At 39.2% G+C, this 25,044-nt stretch overlaps 1 protein-coding gene across 3 annotated transcripts; it reads right to left on the bottom strand.

The window, feature by feature from the left end:
• Window positions 1-23,977, bottom strand: rbm41 (RNA binding motif protein 41). 3 transcript variants are annotated; one of them, XM_055148400.1, is made up of 7 exons: window positions 23,804-23,977; window positions 21,093-21,209; window positions 10,382-10,577; window positions 4,946-5,155; window positions 3,461-3,909; window positions 2,169-2,319; window positions 1-617 (listed from the first exon to the last, which is right to left on the bottom strand). In XM_055148400.1, exons 3-7 carry the CDS (start codon window positions 10,575-10,577, stop codon window positions 490-492), a joined length of 1,134 nt encoding a protein of 377 aa, XP_055004375.1. In that variant the 5' UTR covers window positions 21,093-21,209; window positions 23,804-23,977; the 3' UTR covers window positions 1-489. The 3 variants fall into 3 exon arrangements, with proteins under 3 accessions (XP_055004375.1, XP_055004377.1, XP_055004376.1); XM_055148402.1 differs by lacking the exon at window positions 23,804-23,977 and adding an exon at window positions 21,312-21,510 and having other exon boundaries at window positions 4,946-5,143; window positions 10,375-10,577; XM_055148401.1 differs by lacking the exon at window positions 23,804-23,977 and adding an exon at window positions 21,312-21,508.
• Window positions 23,978-25,044: the final 1,067 nt, after the last annotated feature.

Raw genomic sequence — 25,044 nt, 5'->3', positions numbered from 1 at the left:
AGTATGAATTGCAGACGTCTGAAATTGGTGATGCGTGTAAATCCTGAAGGAGAACAGAACTTTCAGTGCTTTAAAATAGAAACTGTTACTGTATTTTATTTTGAGGCAGTAACAACATTCAAACTTATCTTCACGGAGACCAAACCGGACCAAGTTACAGGTCAGATCTGTGGAGAGGCGACCCCGCTCACAGTCACAATGTTGTTTTTCGAGGTATTTTTAAGCTCAAAAATGACCTGTAATTGAATAAATGTAAAGTAGAGCTGTTTAATGTCACACTGTGGAACATTCCGGGCAGAGCAATGATATAAACATAGAACAGAGAAGGTGAAAAGTTACATAGTGCACCTTTAAAGCTCAAAAGAGTCATTTCTGCGTAATATAAGCCAAGTCAAAAACAACTTAAATCAATATAAATATAAAAGCTGTTAAATAAAAAGTGTTTTCCATATTTACAGTTTAATAAAAAGTCAGTTTGTGTTGATATTTTCAGTCTCTTTCGTGATTCTGCAGTTGAGTCGAGTCGTGTTTCTCTCGCCCAAACTCCACGACCAGCGGTTTCCCCAGCAACCGGTATCCGTGGATCAACTCGAGGGCTTTTTGTGCCGCTTCAACGTCTGCGAAACAACAAAACGAAAAGCATCACGAGTGTTTTTAAAAGGACCAATATGAGGCTCTTTTCTGTTTTCTGCCTTCTAATGTCGTTTCCTCGTCACAAACTGAGCTGGAGTTGTGTTTTGGTTCGTTCACACATGTTTAAAACACAAACCCTGCAGATTTAGGTTCAGTTCTTCTCTCAAACCACCTCGTGATGTCATGCGGTGATACAGGAAGTGCTCCACTGTGTTTTTAAACTTCACACACAACTTCAACACACCTTCACTCGAATCATCTGGATCATTTCAGACCAGAAATTGTCAATCTTTACTGAACTAAAAGGTTAAAGGAGCTGTTCACTTGAAACTATCGCTTCATGACATCACAAGGTGGAACAGAGCATTTTGAGCTTTAAAGAGTAACTCAAACATGTGTGAGGTTTGTTTTTTGACGAGGTAACAACATTATAACTTGACTTAAAGCACCACAAGAGTCTGTTTTGTGTAATATAAGAGACTAGAGTTTACAATCAGTTACAATTTTTTATTTTTTTTCTAAGTTTTTTGTCTTATATACATAATTATTTTTAAACTGCAACGGTTTTCTTTTTATTTTATTACTTATCTTTATATTTTATTTTAGATTTTTTATAATTTATTTTATTAATTATCTTTAAATTTTTATATTTTATTACTTATCTGTATATTTAATTTTAGATTTTTATAATTTTTATTACTTATTTTCAGTTTTAATATTTTATTACTTATTTTTATCTTTTATTTTGGATTTTTATATATTTATTTTATTACTTATCTTTAAATTTTTATATTATTATTACTTATATTTACATTTAATTTTTGATTTTTATAATTTATTATATTACTTAGCTTTATATATTTTAATTACTTATCTTTATATTTTATTTTAGATTTTTATAATTTATTTTATTACTTATATTTCGATTTTTATATTTATTACTTAAATTTCTACTTTATTTTTACTAGTACATTTGTATTTATATAATTATGTTTTATTTGACACTTAATCTCTTGCTCTTTTTATTACTTATTTAGAATTTATTATTACCATTTATATTTTTACTCTTTGTTATTATATTATATTATATTGTGATTTGTGAGCTCTTTTGTCCAAATAATTTCCCTCATGGATCAATAAAGTTGGTCTAAATTGATTAAGTATGCATAGTATGTGATTTATTTGCTATAAGTTTTTCTTCTTCCCGCTCCTTTTAGAGAAATGTGTTTTTCTGTTGTTTATAATGAGTGTGTGTAGTGTGTTTATGATTATTGTTTCTCTCTTGGCACAAACTCAAAGTAAAAATGAATGAATGAATCAATCAATAATTTAGTTTCAAGTGTAAAACTGCAATATAGATAAAAAAAATAATGCTTTTCTGGACCCTACATAAATGTCCTGGAGTTAACATTTTCATAACAACACGTGGGCGGAGACAGGAGGTAGTGAAAAACTCACACATACAGTAAAATCAAATCAAAATAAAAGCAGATTTTGTGTGATTTGTGTGGTTTTAAAGTGCGTTGCTCACTGACCGGGCAGAGTGATGAAGGCCTGTCCCTTTAATCGTCCCGTGAGCAGTTTGTAAACGACGCCTCCTCCTCCTCCGCTCTGCTCAAACCTGGAGAACAGCGCCACCAGCTGGGCCACGGTCGCCTGTGCAGACAAGTTCTTCACACACAGCACCTTCAAGAAACATGAAAGATACAAAAAAATACAAGAAATATTTACAACTGCACTGTGTTTTAAAAAAAAAAAATGACATTCTTTTCTGATGTGTTCTAATGTCGTTTCCTCGTCACAAACACACCTGGAGTTGTGTTTCTTTTCTTTCATTCACACATGTTTAACACACAAACCTGCATGTTTAGGCTGAGCTTTTCTCTCAAACAGAAAAAAACACTCTGTTCCACCTTGTGATGTCATGCAGTAATACAGAAAGTGCTCCACTGCGTTTTTAAACGTCACACACCTTCACTAGAATCATTTGGATCATTTCAGCACTTCTGGAATCACCGATCTCTACTGAACTAAAGCATAAAAGGAGCTGTTCAACTTGAAAACTACCACTTCATGACATCACAAGGTGGAGCAGAGCGTTTTGAGCTTTGGATTTGTAGACAGACTAATATAATTTTATTTTGACTTGTACATTACATACTTTATATAAGTATGCCTTATTTGTTGTGTGTCTCTTGCTCTTTTTTTGCTACTCATTTAGAATTATTTTTTTGTTTAATTTTTTTTCCTCTTTGTTCTGTTTTGTTCTTTTGTTTTATTATATTGTGATGTGTGAGCTCCCATGTCCAAATCATTTCCCTTATGGATCAATAAAGTAAAAGAGAAAAAAAAAAAAAAAAAAAGCTTTTGGACATTTGAGTGTGCTATGCATTTTTTCACTTTTTAACTTGAATCACACGAAATCTCAAAAATGGGCAGTTTGGACAAATAAATTCTTTTATGTCAATATCTGTGTGTAAAAATAATAAAAGCCCATTTATAGAGAGTGAATTTTAGTCCTGGTTTAGACCTGGTTCAGTCCTGGTTCAGTCCTGGTTCAGTCTTGGTTTAGACCTGGTTTAGTTCTGGTTCAGTCCTGGTTTAGTCCTGGTTTAGACCTGGTTCAGACCTGGTTCAGTCCTGGTTTAGACCTGGTTTAGACCTGGTTCAGACCTGGTTCAGACCTGGTTTAGTCCTGGTTTAGTCCTGGTTTAGACCTGGTTTATTCCTGGTTTAGTCCTGGTTTAGACCTGGTTTAGACCTGGTTTATTCCTGGTTTATTCCTGGTTTAGTCCTGTTAATAAACATTTCCACTCTTGTGTTTTACCTTGGACGGTTTTCCCGGTTGGTAATTCTTAAATCTTGGAATGTTCCGTATCGTTTCGTCTGAATCTCTGGTCGATAAAATATCTTCTTCTGAAATCACCTCCACGTCGCCTCTGACCGTGACGGGGACGTGCGACGCCGCTCGGAGGCTGCTGATGGGCTGTTTCAGATCGATCGACGTCACCGGAGCCGACTGGAGCGGTTCTTCTCGTCTGGACTCTTCTGATTGGCCATCTCTGGGCTCGGGCTCCTCTGATTGGTCGATTCGCTCGGTTTGTGATTGCTCCGGAGTTCGTGATTGGTCGGTTTCTGTTTCAGTTTGTTCCTTCAGTTTTTCTTCGTTTTTGTTTCGTTTCAAAGTTGATAATCGATCTTCTTCCAGAACCTCCCTGTAAACAGAGTCGATGGAGCGGCTCGATGTCGACACCTGCTGGTCAGGATCTGTAACATCTGAAATAGAAAAAAAAAAAAGTTAATTAAAGTAAAAGTTTATTCATTTGAGATGTCTGTACACTTTCAAAAATATATTAAAAGGATTGATATTACGCTATTTTCTGATTTATGTTTTAATATGTTTTAAACTCCACACACCTTCACTAGAATCATCTGGATCATTTCAGCTTTTCTGGAGATTAGACCTGGTTTAGACCTGGTTTAGTCCTGGTTCAGTCCTGGTTTAGACCTGGTTTAGACCTGGTTTAGACCTGGTTTAGACCTGGTTTAGTCCTGGTTTAGTCCTGGTTTAGTCCTGGTTCTGACTGTGAGCGGGGTCGCCTCTTCACAGATCTGACTTGAATTAACTTCGTCTGGTTTGGTCAGAACTGAATCAGGACTAAACCAGGACTGAAACAGGACAAGACCAAGACCAGACCAGGACTAGACCAGGACTGAACCAAGACCAGATCAGAACTGAATCAGGACTAGACCAGAATTAAACCAAGATTACACCAAAACTAAATCAGCACGAAACCAGGACTGAACCAGGACTGAACCAGGACTAAACCAGGACTAAACCAGGACTAAACCAGGACTAAACCAGGACTAAACCAGGACTAACCAGGACTTAAACCAGGACTAAACCAGGACTAAACCAGGACTGAACCAGGAAAGGAACTAAGACTAAACCGAGACTGAACCGGGACTGAACCGGGACTGAACCAGGACTGAACCAGGACTTACAAACAGGATTTACAGCTCAAAAATACTTAGACAAAACAGACATTCTGACTGTGAGTGGGGTCGCCTCTCCACAGATCTGACCTGTAACTTGGTCTGGTTTGGTCTCCGCGGAAACAGAACGGTTTAATGTCACACTGTGGAACATTCCAGATAAAGCACTAACATCTCAACGGAGGAAAGTGTTTGACGAACCCGCCAGCGGAAAAAAAGTTACACCGTGCACCTCGTGAGTATTTTACAGCGTTACCCCTGAACATTCTCCCGTAGACATACATGCAGCGTCCCCCCCGTCCCCCCCTCCTGTTACCCCTGTGGTAGAGGGCAGAGAGGAAGCCCTGGCGCTCGTTGCCCTGGTACAGCGCCCGCTCGATCTCCATCTCTCTGCGCGTCAGGGCTCGGCTGCTGTTGAAGCGCTGGGGGCGGGACAGGAGCTCCGAACGCGCCGCCATCTTCTCCCGGATCTGCTCCAGACGCTGCTGTCGGGCGCCGGGGTCCACGAGCACACGCCGCCGCGGGACTGACCGAGGACGAAGAGGAAGAGGAGGAGGAAGAGGAGGAGGAAGGTTCAGAGAGTTAAATAGAGCAGTAGACAGTTATTCTCAAAAGTTTCTCACCAAGAAGTTCCCTCCCAAGATAAATTAAATAAATAGACTAAACCTTGTGCTTGTGTCTGTTTTACAGTTATAATCTGCAATGTTTGACAATCATTCTGTTATCATTTTCACATTTTTAAATCACAATATTGATCTAAACCAGGGGTGTCAGACTCCGGTGGCTGTATCCAACCGACTTTGATCCCAAATGGTCCAGATCAAAAAAACTCATGGCATATACCGTATTTTCCTGGGCTATTAGACGCGTTCTTAAGCCTCTAACCTCATCAAAAAATGACTGTGTGCCACACAATCCAGAGCGCCCCATACACGAATCCACTCAGGTGTCCCAGCACGACTTCAGTAAACTACAAACACACCACCCACAGAACACACAAACACACACGGAGCAGACAGCGACCGCACAGAGAAACACACCCACAGACACACTCATCACTCCACGCCGACGAGGAACGGAACAGAGGAACGAACCGAAAAAGCAAGTGCAATGTGCCACTTCTAGACACAACTGAACAACTGAAGTCACTGTGAACACGCCGACAATCCGTTGGTCCCAGACACACCCTCCCTACACGCCACAACTGAACAAAGCCCAGAGTCACTGTGAACACCACAAACAAACAAAACCACTCACCCATCACACTGTTGGGTTTCATTTAAAGTCCCACGCAGTTTATTTATGAAAAAAGTTCAAAAATAGACCATTTAATGACAATGCACCTTATAATCTAGAGCTCCTAATAGTGCGGAAAATACGGTATCCCCCAAAAATATCAATAAGTTCAAATATTTGTGCAGAGAAACACAAATCTATAACAGAAATCTTTTTTAATTGATGAACTCTTTCTTTTACAAAATATTATAATATTATGAACAACCTGAAACTTTAAGAAAAATACAATTTCAACACAATGTTTTAACATGAACTTGTTTGCAAACAGGAATAAGTTCATTTTTGTTGTAAAATCCTGCACTCAGCTCCACTTTTCTCATGTTGGACATTTTTCTGATGAGGGTGTCACGGTCAACAGTCAAAACGATCGTCCTTTAAGAGCGTTTGATATTAGGACATTCATTAATTGTAACACCACTTATGTAGTGTACAGACTTGAATGCCCATGTGGTCGTTTTTACACAGGCCGAACAAAACGCAAACTGAAAAACCAGACTGAACACAAACAGGCTGTAAGGACGTGTAACCCCCTGTATCCTATGGCCGTGCATTACAAAGAAGTCAGCCATGGCAGCTGGAAAAGCCTGAAAATCTATGTGCTATTGAACATATTAAAGTAACAATAAGAGGAGGAGACTGAAAAAATGATTACAGAGAGAGTCCTGCTGGATCTACACTCTCAAGGCTGCACAGTTTCCAGGATTTAATGGAGAGCTACATTTCTCCCTCTTCCTTTAAAACCACAAGCTTTAAATGAGTGATCAATTTCTGTTTTACATCTCTGACCCTTTAATATATTACATATATTGTATATATATACAAATTATAGTTATATCTGTAATACTTTTGAATTTTTGCACTACATATATTCTTATACTATGTATCTTTTTATACTATGTGTTTTTATACTGTGTATTTTTCTATGTATTGGTTGTTGGGATTTGTACTATTTATGTCTTGTATTATATTGGAACTTAAATAGCTTGTCACTAAAATCTGTTCAGCCTACATGTCCCATCATGCACCAGGGGACTGTGGACCAGCCCACTGTGAACATGTGACCTTCACCTATGACTTTAAATTTGCACTGTGATAACCATCTGGAGTTGCCCTGATGAAGCCGAAGGGCCGAAATGTTAACTTTATCTGCCATGTGCTATTAAAGACTTTTAATTATTTTGTGCTTTTTGAGTGCCTCAGTTTTTTAACTACTTTGTATTTGAGACTGGTCCTTTAAGAGCGTTTGGAAAGAGACAAGTCTTCATTTGTGCTGCTCTGGTGGGAGGGGCCACGTACAGAGACGCTGGAGACGCTGCTGTGATAAACACCACAGAAAATTAACAAGATTTTAATAGAAAATATCATTAAAATATTTTAGTAGAAAATCAGCTGAGGGCCAGATTAAAGGTCTTGGAGGGTCGAATCCAGCCCCCGGGCCGTATGTTTGACACCCCTGATCTAAACTTAAATAAAAGAAACAAGTGTGCTTATTTCCACTTTACAAAACAGTGGGAGCTGATGTTGCCGTAAACATCATCACAAGAAAGAGTGGGCTCCTCCTGTGGACAGATGCACAGGACACTAGTGAGTAGCAGTTTTTTTTTTTTTACATGGAATGGGACGATATCAGAGATGTAACGATATCCAAGTCTCACGATACGATATCATCACGGTATGAACCTCACAGTACGATATTTACTGCGATATTGTGGGAAAGCTCACAATATGTTGGAGATATGTTGATTAGTGATGTAACAATATCCAAATATCACGATACGATATTTTCACGATATACATCTGATGGTACGATATTTATTGTAATATTTTGTGGAGGCGAACAGAACCGCGAATATGCCACTTTTTCCTTTTTTAAAAAAATCCAAAGAACTAAGAGTTAAAAGTGTTAGAACTGTTATTTCTTCTTGTCGTCTGCACTGAAATGGAGCAAAGGATCATGGTCTATGTAGTTCTCTATGTCTTTTTTTTTGAGCTATTGCTGCACCAAAACTTCTTCATTTAAGAAAAGAGACTTGTAAATCGATATATTGTGATGGTCCACGATGTTATTGTGAGAACTTTGACGATACGACATCACGATATTTCGGTTATTGTTACATCCCTGACAGTCACTGTTCAGAACCGTCGGTTTATCTTGGCCGCAGGTCGAGGTCGTCATGGTCGATATTCAAGAAGAAGGTGCATTGAATAATTCTCGAGAAAAAAGAGAAGGAAACCACTGGCCAAACCTGGGACAGATATTTACGTTCAAACACAAAATAAGGAATAACATAATAATACAAATGTTAAAACAGTAAATGTTCGTGAGCTCAGTTGTCTTTAAAATGTACAAAGTTTGTCTGTGTCACCTAAAAATCGATTCAAACAACTTAAGCTCGATTTTGTACTTTTTTACATCAAATAACTGAAAGTAACTAAGTCACTTTTACTCAAATAAAATTTTAAACAAAGATTTTTTTTTACTTTACTCAAGCAGATTTTTAGGTGGTTACTTTTACTTTTACTTGAGTAGGAATTAAGCAAAGTAAAGATACTTAAAACTCACAGTACCATATTTTCATGATGTACATCTCACGGTACGACATTTATTGAGATATTTTATGGAGGCAAAAACAAAACTGCGAATATGCCAATTTTTCCTCTTTTAAAGAAATCCAAAGAACTAAGAGTTAAAAGTGTTAGAACTGTTATTTCTTCTTGTCGCCTGCACTAAAATGGAGCAAAGGATCATGGTCTATGTAGTTCCCTCTGTGTTTTTTTAGCTGTTGCTGCACCGTAACTCTTCATTCATTCTCCATCTGCCGTATTGTGCCCATATAACACCAGAGCACTATACAGCACTTGGACTGACCACACTGGAAACCAGACGCAATTTTGCACTGGCATGTTTTGCATTTAAACTGTACCACAGACTTTCACCAGCAGCTCTGGGACGGTACCAGCCCACACAGAAAGTTCTGCCTTCTGATGTACGGCGGGCCACCTCAGTGTTTCCTGATGGGACCCTGCCCTGCGCTGTCATCATGCAGAGGTCATGTCTCACTCTGGCCACTAGGAGGCTCAATATTAGGCTCAGTATTGAATCCTCCTGACTGTGTTTCACACTCTGGAACAATGGGCGAATTCAAGGAGCTCCTGAGAGCACAGCTCAGTGACAAGCCCCTTGCAAACTTCCCTTTTGAATGAGAGGGGGATAGAGGGGTTTAGAACTATTTTCCAATGGTCATAAGGCCATGGAATTTGAATTTTGTAACTGAAAAACTCTTGTTTTAATTGCAACTTTTGTATTCATTAAAAGGAAAAAAGAGACTTGTGATTCGATATATTGTGATGGTCCACGATATTAATGTGAGAACTTTGACGATGTATGCAGATGATTTGGTTATTTTCAGTCCGAGCACCTCTGGTCTCCAGCAGCTACTCAACATGTGTTCAGCTCATAGTGTGGAGCATGATCTAAAGTATAATGCACCCAAGAGTGTGGTCATGATCTGTAGGACCAAAGACGATAAGCACATGAGATTTCCTGACTTTTGCCTGTCAAATGTTGTGTTGTCTGTTACAATAAAAATTAAATATCTGGGGCAGATCATCAGTGCGGACATGACAGATGATGATGATGTGTACAGACAGTGGAGGACGCTCTCTGCTCAGGCAAATACTGTGTACTGCTAATGTGTAGGTTTGGTTCTTGTACAAATGATGTAAAGTTGTTATTGTTTAAATCATATTGTTCACCGTTGTACACAGTTCACCTCTGGACTAATTATAAAAAAGCCAGTTTGCACAGACTGCAGGTGTTTACAGTGACGCTTTACGGAGCTTTTGAGATGCAAGCTGCACTAAGAACTTTAATGTACAGTTTTATCTGCAGACTCAACAAATCAGACACTGAAACAATAATGTCAATCACAAATTTGAGATTCAGTGCAATAAGGTATCAGTCCAACATGTGGAGACACTGGTGTGGTCGTCTTTTAAAAACATGAATGTTTATTGTTTTGTGTTGTCACTGTCCTTGTCTGTTTTTTAAATGGACCATGAGTCCGGAATAAGATGATGATGATGATGATGATGATGATGATGATGATTGATGATGATGATACGATATCACAATATTGTGAGGTTCATACATGACGATATCGTTTTGTGAGTCTTGTACATCGTTACATCTCTAGAAACTACATTATATTACAGATCAGAAAAAGCACAATATTTAGTTGTAAATTAATAAATCCAGATTTTATTACTTATTTTTCTATTTTATTTTGACTTGTATATTTACATTTATATAATTATGTTTTATTTGACTCCCCTCTCTTGCTCTTTTTGCAACTTATTTAGAATTTATTATCACTATTTATATTTTTTACTCCTTTGTGGATCAATAAAGTTTGTGTAAGTCTGGGTCTAAGCTGGAGGGGGCGGAGTCTTGTACCTTGTCCGTCTCGTGGTCTCTGCTCCTCCACAGTTGGATCTCGTCGTGCGTGAGGCCCAGGTCCCTCAGCGCGCTCAGCTCCTGCTCCCCGTCCTGAAGAGCCTGGAACTGTGTGAGGGAGCGAACCCCGGCCGCCTGTTCCCCAAACGGACAGTAGAGGGCGGCGGGCGCAAAACACTGACGCTTCGACACACATCTAAGACACGAGGAAGAAAGAAAGAACGAAAGAAATAAAATAACGAGAGTAAACAAACGAGTGTAAACAAACGAGTGTAAACAAACGAGTGTCAAGTTCTGTTATAATAATAAAGAATAATCAATAATAAATATAAATAAATACATACATTATATATATATATATATATATATATATATATATATATATATATATATATATATATATATATATATATATTTTTTTTTATTTATATCTTGAATCATTAACTTTAAAAACTACATCCAGGTCTAAACCAGGTCAGGACTAAACCAGGCTCTAAACCAGGACTAAACCAGGACTAAACCAGGACTAAACCAGGTCTAAACTAGGTCTAAACCAGGACTAAACCAGGACTGAATCAGGACTGAATCAGGTCTAAACCAGGACTAAACCAGACCAAAATTCAAAAAGACACTAAAACTAAACATTCTTAAGGATTTTCAACACCAAAGAATGAAAAATAAATCAAAAAGTAAAAATAAACTGGCAAAGTTATGTCAGTAAACTAAGCCATTTTGAACGGAAGTCAATGGGACAAAAATGAAATGTACCAAAGGACCACGGCTGTAAGTATTTTGATTATAGACCGTTCAATTAATGTGATCTTGAAATAAAAAAAAAAAAAAAAAAACAACAACACAGAAATTAAAAATACACCAGAAAATACACAAACCGGCCAATTTTGGTGCTATTTGGTGCAATATCATCAAAGTTATGACAAAAAGAAAAATTGTAATGTATAAAAATGTTCCTAGGGATGTAAAAGGGTTAAACAAAAGACGCAGAAGTTCAGAAATAATCATAATAACCAAATAACAATTTAACAAAATGTTTGAATTGTGTGAAAAAGATAATAAAATTCTATGACTTTTCCAAGATTGTGGACTTAAGACTTTTAGTATCACAGACATGATTCAGCCTTTGTTTTTCACTGAACCGTATCAAAAAGATTTGAAAGTACACTGTATTGAAAAATGTATTGTATTATGGTCTACATATCGAGGGATTTATCGTATCTTCAACTTCTTAATGATCCCCAGCTCTACTAAATGTGCAGAGTTTTTGAGTTAAACACGTGTGAATGAAACAAAACACGACTCCAGATGAGAAACCGTCGTCATAGGGAGCTGCTTTACGAGCGCAGCAGTGGATAAAAAGTGAAGTGGTTATTTGATTGTCCGTGTTTGTTAAATACCGTTCTTCTAAATGTCTTCCTCCGAGACCGTAATGGGAACAGGAGGTAATAAAAAGGTCAGGAGGAGACCATTAGCGCTGAAATACTGCCCCCGTCTGGTTAAAAAAGGTTTTATAGTTCAACCGAGCGCAGCTATAAAAACATAATGAGGTTTAGTCATCGCTGTTTTCCTACAGCGTTATGAAGAATCAGCAATTTAAAGGCACAGTGTGTAACTTTTTAGCCAAAATATACACAAAAAACATGTTTCCTGACTATTTTGGCTTTGTTTTCATGGAAATGTTCCTTGGTTATAATCTTACAGTAAGTCTTTTAAATGTATTATGCTAACAGTTTTTTTTGGTATAAAAGGTATATTCTTATATATAATTTCATATTTTAGAAAGTAAGCAGTAAAACTTGAGTAAACTATAAAGTCTTTAAACACGTATTATGATAATGATGGTTTTTGGTATAAAAGTATATTGTTTTTTTTCTATATAATTTAATATTTTGGAAAAGCCGCCTGGGTTAAACTTGAGTCAAACTTTCAGGATAAAGGTATATATTTTTAATATAATTTCATATTTTAAAAAAGCTGCCTGTGTAAAACTGGTGTACAACTTGAATAAAACAATAAAGTCTTTAAAAATGTATTATGATAACTGTTTTTTGGTATAAAAGGTATATTCTATATATATATATATATATATATATATATATATATATATATATATAATGTCATATTTTAGAAAGGCTGCCTGTTTGAAACTTGCGCAAAATTATAAAGTCTTTAAAATGTATTATGATAACTGGTTTTGGTATAAAAGGGTATATATTTTATTTTTTTTATATAATTTCATATTTTAGAAAGGCAACCACTGTAAAACTTGTGTAGAACTTGTTACCTCTTATTATCCCTATCCTACCCCTAACCCTAAATCAGTTTATTTGGTGTCATTTAAACATGAATCAGTTCATTGTAAAACACAAAATAACATTAAAACAGTTCAAATGAATAAAAAATAAATAAAAATACAAAAAGTCTCCTCCTGAAGGCCTGATTTTCTTCCTCAGTGCCCTAAAACAAATAAAGTGGAGTGTGATTTTGGTGTGACTCAGGGCCGGGCAGCAGGACTTGAACTTGCAGCTGACGTCATCACGGTTCTCAGGAGGTGTGAAGTGAACTGTAGACTCTGCCCTGTCTGAAGCTTTAAGACTTTAATATCAGCTTTAATTTAACACAATCTGAGCAGAAAGACTTAGTAAGACTGAGCTGGAACTACAACAGGTGACAGGATTTGTGCGCTTAAACAAAACTCTCACACAAAACACACAACGACGAAGACGGATTTAGTCACTCTCACCTTCTGCTTAAAACTCAAACTCCTAAACACGAGTACGAGCGCTCGGAGTGATCACAGGCTCCTGAAAATGCACTTTTAAATCCATTTCTTTAACCTTTTTTGACACTGTTTGCGGGAAACCAACTTCAACTCCAGAAATGACGCAAATTCATAAACTCAAACACAAGTTTAAACGAGAACAAACAAAGAACGTGGTGTAAAAAACTAACAAAAAAACAAAACACACGCTGCAAGAAACAAAGACAAATGTGTCATCAGCAAACAGAGAAATGACGCAAAACACAAAACAATGAAAACATTTGCATAAACCTTGAGTAAAACAGTATAGTCTTTAAAAATGTATTATGATAACTGTTTTTTGGTATTAAAAAGGTATATTGTTTTTTAATTTCATATTTTAGAAAGGCCATCTGTGTAAAATTTGCGTAAAACTTGCGTAAAACTTGAGTAAAAGAAGAAAACGATGAAGAGAAACAACACAAAACACAAAAAGATGAAAACCAAGAAAACACAGAAAAACAAAAAACACTGCATAAAGAGTCACCACATCCTACAGGGGGCGCTCTCAGTGTAACAGCTCAGTGGAGACACACCGGAGGAAGAGAGAGAGAGAAAGGCTCTGTCCATGAGAGAGAGTTTATCATCTGTTTATAATCAGAAGTGGCACAGAAATTATGTAAACCAAAATTAAGAACAAGAATTTTCCGGTTTGGGGACCACAGGATCATCTCTGCTGTTCACAGATGTTGTTCTGTTGGCTTCGTCGAACCAGGACCTGCAGCTCTGGGACGGTTTGACCAGAGTGTGAAGCGGCTGGGATGAAGATCAGCTCTTCCAAGTCCGAGGTCGTGGTTCTCGACCGGAAAAAAGCATCTTGTCATCTCCAGGTGGGTGGAGAGTCCCTGCCTCAAGTGGAGGAGTTCAAGTGTCTCGGGGTTTTGTTCTCAAGTGAGGGGACTGTATCGGACTGTTGCAGTGAAGAGGAGCTGAGCCCAAAGGCAAAGCTCCAGATTTACTGGTCAGTCTTTGTTCCTCCCCTCACCTCTGGTCATGAGCTCTGGGTAATGACCAAAAGGATGAGATCACGGATACAAGCGATCGAAATGAGTTTCCTCCGCAGTGATGTCTGGGTGCTTTGTTCCTCTTAGATGCTGAGATGTTGTTGTTGTGTTTCAGGAACGATGTGGAGACGGAGCAAGAGTGGTGAGATGTGCTTCACTTCAGTGACACAGAGTTCATTAACAATTTTCTCCTACTTCAGTGCAGAATAATGATTTTTTTGTGTTGAAATCCGATGTATGTTTCAGATATGTATCAGAGGGTCAAAAATCGGATGGTTCACATTTTCATCCAGTTAAGATAGAGTAGAGTGAGGAGCTCAGTCACACGGGAGGAGCTCGGAGTAGAGCCACTGCTCCTCCACGTCGACAGGAGCAGTTGAGGCTCGGGCATCTGTTCCGGATGTCTCTTGGGCGTCTCCCTCGGGAGGTGTTCCGGGCATGTCCCACCGGGAGGAGGCCCCGGGGAAGACCCAGGACTCACTGGAGGGACTATGTCTCTGGACTGGCCTAGGAACACCTTGGGTTCCCCCGGAGAAGCTGGAGGAAGTGTCTGGGGTGAGGGAAGTCTGGGAGTCCCTGCTTAGACTGCTGCCCCCGCGACCCAACCCCGGAGAAGTGGAAGAAAATGGATGGATGTGTTTTCTTGGTTTTCATCGCTTTGTATTTTGCATCGTTTCTCTGTTTGCGGCGCGTTTGATGATGACACATTTGTCTTTTTCTTGCAGCACTTTTTTTTTCATTTACCCCACGCTCTTTGTTTGTACCTCATTTAAACTTGTGTCTTTTTTGTTCATTTTCATCGTTTCTGTTCTTAAAGCCATTTTCTTGAACTGAGACGCACTGGGCCGCTGCAGTATGTTTCACCGTAGTAACTGCTGAACGTTCTGCCCATAGAGCCACAGCGCTCTGAAAAAGTATTCGCTCCCTTCCTGATTTCTTACTTTCTTGATAAAAATTTACCATTTCACATCATCAAAGGAATTGAAATATTACACAAAGACAACCCAGGTAAACATCAAATCTCCAAACCTGCATGATCCTGCGTGAAAAGTAACTGCCCCCGTGTTAAATGATGAGGTAACATTATTGTGGAAAGCTGAGTTCAGTTTGAGAGCCACGCCCAGGGCCGATGCTGCCAAAAAAGTTTTCAAATCGAGAGAAGAACCCGTCTGACGAGGTGAAGAGAAGAAGTGAAGAAGTCGGCCACACTGAGCTCGAGACATCATGCCGCGATCCAAAGAAATCCAGGAGCAGAAAAGGAGGAAAGTAATAGACATGTCTGTGCGTGGGAAAGGTTACAAAGTCATTTCTAAATGTCTGGGACTGCAGCGGACCACGGTCAGAGCCATAATCCACAAGTGGAGGAAACACGGGACGGTGGTGAACCTGCCCAGGAGCGGCCGGCCTCCGAAAGCGACGCCGCGAGGAGAACGACAACGGGTCCAAGAGCTCACAGAGGAACCCAGAAGAACATCTCACCTCGACTCGGTAAAGGTCAGTGCTCGTAATTTGGAGCGACAAATGCAGGGGTGTCGTGGTCGTGGTACGGCGGGGGGTTCGTCGTCCACCCGCTTCTCCTGACGTGAGGTTAAAAAAAATAACAAATATAAAATAACCCACGACTTAAATGTCAAACCGGAGCTGAAAACAAACTGTATAAGCTCATGAAATCTGCAGGACTAAACCAGGACTGAACCAGGACTGAACCAGGACTAAAACAGGACCAAAATAGGACTAAAACAGGGCTAAACCAGGACTAAACCAGGACTGAACCAGGACTAAACCAGGACTAAAAGAGGACTAAAATAGGACTAAACCAGGACTGAACCAGGACTGAACCAAGACTGAACCAGGACTAAAACAGGACTAAAACAGGACTAAAAGTGGACTGAACCAGGACTAAAAGAGGACTGAACCAGGACTAAAACAGGACTAAAATAGGACTAAACCAGGACTGAACCAGGACTAAAAGAGGACTGAACCAGGACTAAAACAGGACTAAAAGTGGACTGAACCAGGACTAAAAGAGGACTGAACCAGGACTAAAAGAGGACTGAACCAGGACTAAAAGAGGACTGAACCAGGACTAAAACAGGACTAAAAGTGGACTGAACCAGGACTAAAAGAGGACTGAACCAGGACTAAAAGAGGACTGAACCAGGACTAAAAGAGGACTGAACCAGGACTAAAACAGGACTAAATGTGGACTGAACCAGGACTAAAACAGGACTAAAAGTGGACTAAACGAGGACTGAACCAGGACTAAAAGAGGACTGAACCAGGACTGAACCAAGACTGAACCAGGACTAAAACAGGACTAAAACAGGACTAAAAGTGGACTAAAAGAGGACTGAACCAGGACTAAAAGAGGACTAAAATAGGACTAAAACAGGACTAAAAGTGGACTAAAAAAGGACTGAACCAGGGCTCTTGGTTTTCATCGTTTTGTTCTTTGCGTCGTTTGCGGTGCGTTTGATGATGACACATTTGTCGTCATGCCGTGATCCAGAGAAATCCAGGAGCAGAAAAGGAGAAAAGTAATAGACATGTCTGAGCATGAGAAAGGTTACAAAGATCCAAGAGCTCACAGAGGAACCCAGAAGAACATCTCAACATCCGCAGAACTCACTCTCCTCGGTAAAGGTCAGTGTTCATGACTCAACCAGAAGAAAAAGACGAGGAAAAAAATGGCAGAGTTCCAAGGCAAAGAACATAAAGGCTCGTCTCACTTTTGCCAGAACGGAACATTTTGTGTTTACTTGTGAGTTTATCTTTGTCTAATATTTAAGTTTGCTCGATCTGAAATGGCCAAGATTGACAAAAGTGCAAAAAAGGTAAGAAATCGACACGGGGGTAAATACTTTTCCACAGCACAGTACATGTAGAAAATCTGTGTCGTTCATTCATTCATTTTTCAAAATAAAACTAAAAATAAGAAAACAAAAATGAATTAATTAATCATTGCATTTATATAACGCCTTTGAAGATCCCCAAAGCACTTTACAGTTCAGTATTTATTCACTCGACACTCGGTGATTGTAAACTACAACTGTAGCCACAGCTGCCCTGGGACAGACTGACAGAAGTGAGGCTGCCAATCTGCACCATCAGCCCTTCCAACCACCACCATCACTCACACACACACCACTTTCATATTAGGCAATGAGGGTGAAGTGTCTTGCCTAAGAACAACAGTTTTTGCCACTGGCGCCTCCTGTGGCTGTGATTTTCCCGAGTCTCCATCCAAATCCAGACCCAAACCTCTGAACTCCTGAGATCTGACGGGATCAGGCTTTGACAAGATAGTATGGACACACAAAAAAAATATTTTCTTCATTATTTGTCTCCAAAACCAAAATGAAAAAAACAGATAATGATTTGTTTTTTTCAGTTTTCAATTTTATTTTTTAATTAATGATGGAAAAAAATTGATAATAGTCGTGGTTTAGACCTGGTTTAGACCTGGTTTAGTCCTGGTCTAGACCTGGTTTAGTCCTGGTCTAGACCTGGTTTAATCCTGGTCTAGACCTGGTCTAGGCCTGGTTTAGACCTGGTTTAGACCTGGTTTAGACCTGGTTCAGTCCATTATCCGATTTTCCATTTTTCATTTTAGCACAAAATCGAAAACTGAAAAAACAAATCATTATCTGTTTTTTTCATTTTGGTTTTGGAGACAAATAATGAAGAAAATTTTTGTTTTTTTCTTTTTCTTATTTTTGGTTTTATTTTGAAAAACAAATGAATGAACGATACACGGATTATTGTAAAAAAACAAAAAAAAAACAACAACGTGATCACAAATGATGTTATGATCTCAGCTCGTGGGAAAGGCCAAAACAAAAATATTTTTACTGTTTTTGAAAGAAAAACATTACACCTAAAACTTTTAATGGGGCCCACAAACAATCACACTTTTGGTTTTAGAATAATGACACCACTTTGTGAGGCTAAGAAAATCTGAAAAACTAGTTTCACTTTTGTTTATTTATACCAACAAAGGCGTCGTTGAACTTTGTGCCAGTTTTGCTTCGTGTGGTTAAGCCCAGTAATTATAGAGATATTAACTATAAACCAGATCAACAAATCTGCATCTGACACAACAACAACAATAACAGTAAATCCTGGTGTGTTCAGAGTTGGGTCCGGTCAAGCAGAAGTAAACAGCAAGGTCAAAAATTCAAGTTAATGCATCTGATATAAAAATGTATTGAACAGATACATATGTACTCTAGTTTATGAAACTGTTGACCTTTTTTCTGTACCATTTTTGGTTCTAAAGTTCCATATGTTTTAAACAGACCATGTATGAAACATGGAACAAAAATTATTTCCCAAATTTCAAAGACCTGAAAATCATGTCAATAAATGGATGTATTTCATCATATCTTGTGTTATTCCATCTTTGAACTGTTGATGAAGGTACATGATTTTTTTTTTTTAAATGTATTTAAAATGAAAAAACTTTGCTTGGAAGGACTGACATATTTTATAGAAATAGTTTTCTTTCATTTTGAAGTAATATTAAAGTATTCAGAAGAAAAAAAGCGACAAATGATGTAAAATCCTGCACCTTCTACTTGTTTGTACAATTTTCCCTCCGTTACTTTTCCCTCCGTTACCATGACCTTTCTTAATAAAAAATCTCATGAGTCAAAAAAAGTCAGAGGTTTTTCAACCTAATCTTGTACCATATGGTAGAAAACTATATGAAGCAAATATTCAAACCAGTTTGTTAAGGATATGGAAGTGAGAACCAAGAGTTATCACTGTTTGGATTTATTGCCCAAAAAGTGCTGCATATTTCATTCCCTCCGTTACCTGACATGAGTTTTTTAAATTTTTTGTCAACAACTTGAAAGAATCTCACAGGTTTAACTTGACCCTGTTGGAGTGTAACTCTTTCCTACATTCTGATACTTTACTTATTTCAATAGTCCCTCTAGTTTCTGAATAAGAGACATTTGAATGTCAAAAATCTGCCCGTTTCCCTCCGTTACCACTTGACCAGACCCAGGTGTGTTTTGTTTCATTTATACATTTGAGGAACTCTTTATTATTAGTCTGTTTACATCTCCAAAGCTCAAAATGCTCGGTTCCACTTTGTGATGTCATGAAGCTGTAGTTTCCAAGCTCCTTTTTTACCTTTAGTTCAATAAGGATTTGCAATTCCAGGTCTGAAATGATCCAAGTGATTCTAGTGAAGGTGTGTGGAGTTTAAAAACACAGTGGAGCTCTTCCTATATCACCACCTGACATCACAAGGTGGAAAAGAGTGTTTTATGTTCGAGAGAAGGCATTCGACCGTGTCCCTCGTGGTGTCCTGTGGGGGGTGCTCTGGGAGTATGGGGTCCGGGGCCCTTTGCTAAGGGCTGTCCGGTCCCTGTATGACCGGAGCAGGAGCTGTGTTCATTGCCGGCAGTAAGTCAGACCTGTTCCCGGTGCATGTTGGACTCCGCCAGGGCTGCCCTTTGTCACCGGTTCTGTTCATTGTTTTTATGGACAGAATTTCTAGGCGCAGTCAGGGGCCGGAGGGGGTCCGGTTTGGGGACCACAGGATCTCATCTCTGCTGTTTGCGGATGATGTTGTCCTGTTGGCTTCATCGAACCAGGACCTGCAATGTGCACTGGAGCGGTTTGCAGCCGAGTGTGAAGCGGCTGGGATGAAGATCAGCTCTTCTAAGTCTGAGGCCATGGTTCTCGACCGGAAAAAGGTCGCTTGCCCTCTCCGGGTGGGTGGAGAGTCCCTGCCTCAAGTGGAGGAGTTCAAGTATCAAAAGGAAACATTTGACTGACTAAATCATCCTGAGTTTACAGAGAACATTTTGTATGTGGAGCGACACAAAGTGAAAGGCTCCAACTGTTCACCAAGAAACTCGGGATGATTTAGACAGTCAAATGTTTCCTTTTTAGTTCTTCCTGTGGATCAATCCTGCCCATCACCTTCACCTTTCACTATTTTTCAGTTCCGCTGGGAAGAGAAACAGTTTGAACGGAGGTTTGCAGTCACACACATCTGATTCACTTTTGCATTTATGGAGTTCGCAAACTTCCGAAGCTCATTTCTCGAGTCGTTTTCCGCTTTTAGGATCCAACAACCACACAATTACGATGTCCGAATCCCAAAACTAAAATATGACAATATCAGAACCAGAAACAAAAGTGATATGGTTCAAAAGACTTGAAAAGCTCGACTTTGACAATAGACACATCCCACTGGGAAAACAAACATGGAGGTTTGATGCTCATTTTTTCAGAAAATCCTTCCCAGTATGAATTGTGCGATGACCGGAAGTCCAAAATCTGTGATGCATGTATTGATCTGACTGAAATGTTTCACAGTGTGCCTTTAACAACACAAGCAGACTGTACAAAGAAGTGGACTAAGTGAGCGTGTCGTCATCCACAGTGTTCAGCTTCAGTCAAATGAAGCTCACCGAGGCCTGCAGTTATACGAGCGAATGTGGAGCCGATTTCCATATTTGGAATTCCGACCGCGAGTATCACAGCAACCAAAGAACCAATCAGGAGCGAGGCTGTTGAAGGTAACGCTTGGCGACGCTGTCAATCCATCGTAAACGGGAGCAACTTTGAGGAGTGAAGGCATCTGATTTGTCTGTTTTCTAATGTTCATATCTTAATTTACAGACAAAATAGCGAAATAAAACCACCAGGACCATGTAGAGCGGGTTAATACAAATATTTTTAGACCAAAAAAAACAGAGAGAGGGGCGACGTTTTTCAGTATAAAGTGAACTGGAGCCAGAGATAATGAAGCTAAAGCGTCCCCGTGATAACTTCGTACTTGGGGTTATCTACTGTATGTGCATTTATTTATTTATAAAAGGACGAAACACTAACGCCCCGTAGAGTTTTTTTGTTTTGTTTTTTTTACCTCTGGATGTCGACGTGCGTGTGCAGCTGCTGCAGGAGGAGACTGTGGAGCTGCCGCTGTCCCTCCGTCTCCTGCTCCTCAAACAGGGGCCCCTCCTCACACTCGGCACGACTCACTCTGAAACACAAACAAGAAACAAGAAATCAACAAAACAGAACCTGCTTTATTTTACTCTTATTGGTTAATTTGGTTCACTTTAAATGGATTTAGACTTTGTACTTGCTAAAACAGGACTGAACCAGGTCTAGGAACAGGCCCGGAGGTGCATTTGAGTAGATCATCAGGTGACGGCAGGAGAAAAGGACCGGCGCAGGTGTAGTCGTGATGTGGACCTGGATTAGACCTGGTTTAGACCTGATGTAGTCCTGATGTAGTCCTGGTTTAGTCTTAGATTAGTCCTGGCTTAGACCTGATGTAGTCCTGATGTAGTCCTGGTGTGGTCCTGGTTTAGACCTGGTGTAGTCCTGGTTTAGACCTGGTGTAGTCCTGGTTTAGACCTGGTGTAGTCCTGGTTTAGACCTGGTTTAGACCTGGTGTAGACCTGGTTTAGACATGGTTCAGTCCTGGTTTAGACCTGTTTCAGTACTGTTTTAGTCCCGGTTCAGTCCTGTTTTAGTCCTGGTTCGGTCCTGGTTTAGTCCTGGTTTAGACATGGTTCAGTCCTGGTTTAGACCTGGTTCAGTACTGTTTTAGACCTGGTTTAGACCTGGTTCAGTACTGTTTTAGTCCCAGTTCAGTCCTGGTTTAGACCTGGTTTTGACCTGTTTCAGTACTGTTTTAATCCCGGTTCAGTCCTGTTTTAGTCCTGGTTTAGTCCTGGTTTAGACCTGGTTTAGACCTGTTTCAGTACTGTTTTAGTCCCGGTTCAGTCCTGGTTTAATCCTGGTTTAGTCCTGGTTTAGACCTGGTTGAGTACTGTTTTAGTCCCAGTTCAGTCCTGGTTTAGAATTCAACAAAACATAGTCAGGTTTATTTTACTCTTATTGGTTGGTTAGATTTAGACTTTGTACTTCCACTGTTTTCAAGGTGAAATGAGTAACTTTTTGGTTGGGGGTCTGTCGCCTGCATGTTTCTATGGAGATGTCATTGCTCTGCCTGGAATGTTCCACAGTTCCACACATCTTTCTTAATCCTACATTTAATCAATTGGATTTATAGCTCCCAGTTTTAGACAAGAAATTTCCCAGCTTTCCTTATTTTTTACCAATTTGTTCCAAACCAGGTCTAAACCAGGACTAAACCAGGACTACATCAGGTCTAAACCAGGACTAAACCAGGACTACATCAGATTTAAACCAGGACTATATCAGGTCTAAACTAGGACTAAACCAGGATCTCATCAGGTCTAAACCAGGACTAAACCAAAACTAAACCAGGATTACATCAGGTCTAAACCTGGACTATATCAGATCTAAACCAGGACTATATCAGGTCTAAACCAGGACTAAACCAGGACTACATCAGGTCTAAACCGGGACTAAACTAAGACTAAACCAAAACTACATCAGGTCTAAACCGGGACTAAACTAAGACTAAACCAGGACTACATCAGATTTAAACCAGGACTATATCAGGTCTAAACCAGGACTAAACCAAGACTAAACCAGGATTACATCTGGTCTAAACCAGGACTACATCAGGTCTAAACCAGGACAAAACTAAGACTAAACCAGGACTATATCAGGTCTAAACCAGGACTATATCAGGTCTAAACCAGGACTATATCAGGTCTAAACCAGGACTATATCAGGTCTAAACCAGGACTAAACCAAGACTAAACCAGGATTACATCTGGTCTAAACCAGACTACATCAGGTCTAAACCAGGACTAAACTAAGACTAAACCAGGACTATATCAGGTCTAAACCAGGACTACATCAGGACTAAACCAGGACTAAACCAAGACTAAACCAGGATTACATCTGGTCTAAACCAGGACTACATCAGGTCTAAACCAGGACTAAACTAAGACTAAACCAGGACTACATCAGATTTAAACCAGGACTATATCAGGTCTAAACCAGGACTAAACCAAGACTAAACCAGGATTACATCTGGTCTAAACCAGGACTACATCAGGTCTAAACCAGGACTAAACTAAGACTAAACCAGGACTATATCAGGTCTAAACCAGGACTACATCAGGACTAAACCAGGACTAAACCAAGACTAAACCAGGATTACATCTGGTCTAAACCAGGACTACATCAGGTCTAAACCAGGACAAAACTAAGACTAAACCAGGACTATATCAGGTCTAAACCAGGACTATATCAGGTCTAAACCAGGACTATATCAGGTCTAAACCAGGACTATATCAGGTCTAAACCAGGACTATATCAGGTCTAAACCAGGACTAAACCAAGACTAAACCAGGATTACATCTGGTCTAAACCAGGACTACATCAGGTCTAAACCAGGACTAAACTAAGACTAAACCAGGACTACATCAGGACTAAACCAGGACTAAACTAAGACTAAACCAGGACTACATCAGGACTAAACCAGGACTAAATCCGCACTCGTATGCCACGTTTAGCTGTATTCCCATGGCAACCACGCGACGTCCCGTTCGTACGTAACATTAACGAAACGGCGTCAGTTCTTATACGTAATATTTTCCAAAATTTGCTTTTACAAGACCAAAATTTGTCTCTTTACACATAATTTTAATGCAAAAACAGGAACATCAACAAACAAGTTTCTTTTACCTTTTCATTTTCCGCTTCTCGCATTTACTTCCGGTGTTGCGTGATAGCGTGGGCTCATGGGAAATGTAGTGCAAACGTCTCTAAATCCTTTATTTCTACTATGCGCTAAAATGGACAAGGAGAAAGGGCATTTGAGGATACGAATTCACATCTCCAGCGGTTTTCTGCCGTATTTACATAGAAACTCCAAACCCAGTGCGGATAAAACAGCCGCTTTTAAACTCTGAAACCTTTATCCTTTGATTTACTACAGTCTTATACAACAATCTGAGCCCAAACTTGCTGTGTGCATTTTTGTGTTGTGAAATCGTGGCCACACCCAGCTTCATTGGACTGGGCGTGGGGTTTTGAAAAAGCAATCACCGGGAGGATCACGCTCCACCTGGCTCCACTCACGCCCTTTTCTCATTTATAGCCAACATTACTTTGTTGTTTTATTTAATTATAAGGCAGAGTGTGACTTTATGGCTTTATGACGGCACTGAGCTTTTATAATTCAGCAAAACATGTGACATAAACAATATAAATGAACACTGACCAAATATAAACACGCAAAATTAAGAAAAATATAACATAATAATCAGTGTTGTGGAGTAACAGATTACATGTACCAGAGTTACGTAATCAGAGTACAAATTATGAGTAACTGTATTCAGTTACAGTTACTGTTTCAGTGAGTGGTAATTGGATTACAGTTACTTGGTTGAAATAAATGGATTACACAGCGATATTTTTCCTGTTTTCACTTTTTTTTCACATTTCACTTTTTTTCTTTTTTCTTTTTTTTTTGTAATTTCACTCATTGCTGGACACTAAACCAGGTCTAAACCAGGTCTAAAACTAGGTCTAAAACCAGGTCTAAACAAGGTCTAAAACCAGGTTTAAAACCAGGTCTAAACCAGGTCTAAACCAGTACTAAACCAGGACTAAATCAGGACTAAAACAGGTCTAAACTAGGACTAAACCAAGACTAAAACAGGTCTAAAACAGGACTAAATCCTGCTGTGTGGACGTGTCTTCTCGTCTTCTATCAATAATATTTTTAATTTGGTTCAATAAAGTCTGGACTTTTTATTTTCTTTTAGCAAATAAAACTTCTTATGTGAAGATTTCCGAGTCTTTATTTCTCTACAGCAAATCAAGTAATGCAAAGTATTCAGATTACATTACTCACTTTAAGTAATTTAATGGATTCCGTTACAAACTACATTTTGGGGTATGTAATCTGTAACCTGTAGGGG

Source organism: Boleophthalmus pectinirostris, unplaced genomic scaffold (genome assembly GCF_026225935.1).
Source record: "Boleophthalmus pectinirostris isolate CB_2022bp ecotype Guang Dong unplaced genomic scaffold, ASM2622593v1 HiC_scaffold_12, whole genome shotgun sequence".
Lineage (NCBI taxonomy): Eukaryota > Metazoa > Chordata > Actinopteri > Gobiiformes > Gobiidae > Boleophthalmus > Boleophthalmus pectinirostris.
This window is presented reverse-complemented; position numbering and strand designations above follow the sequence as displayed.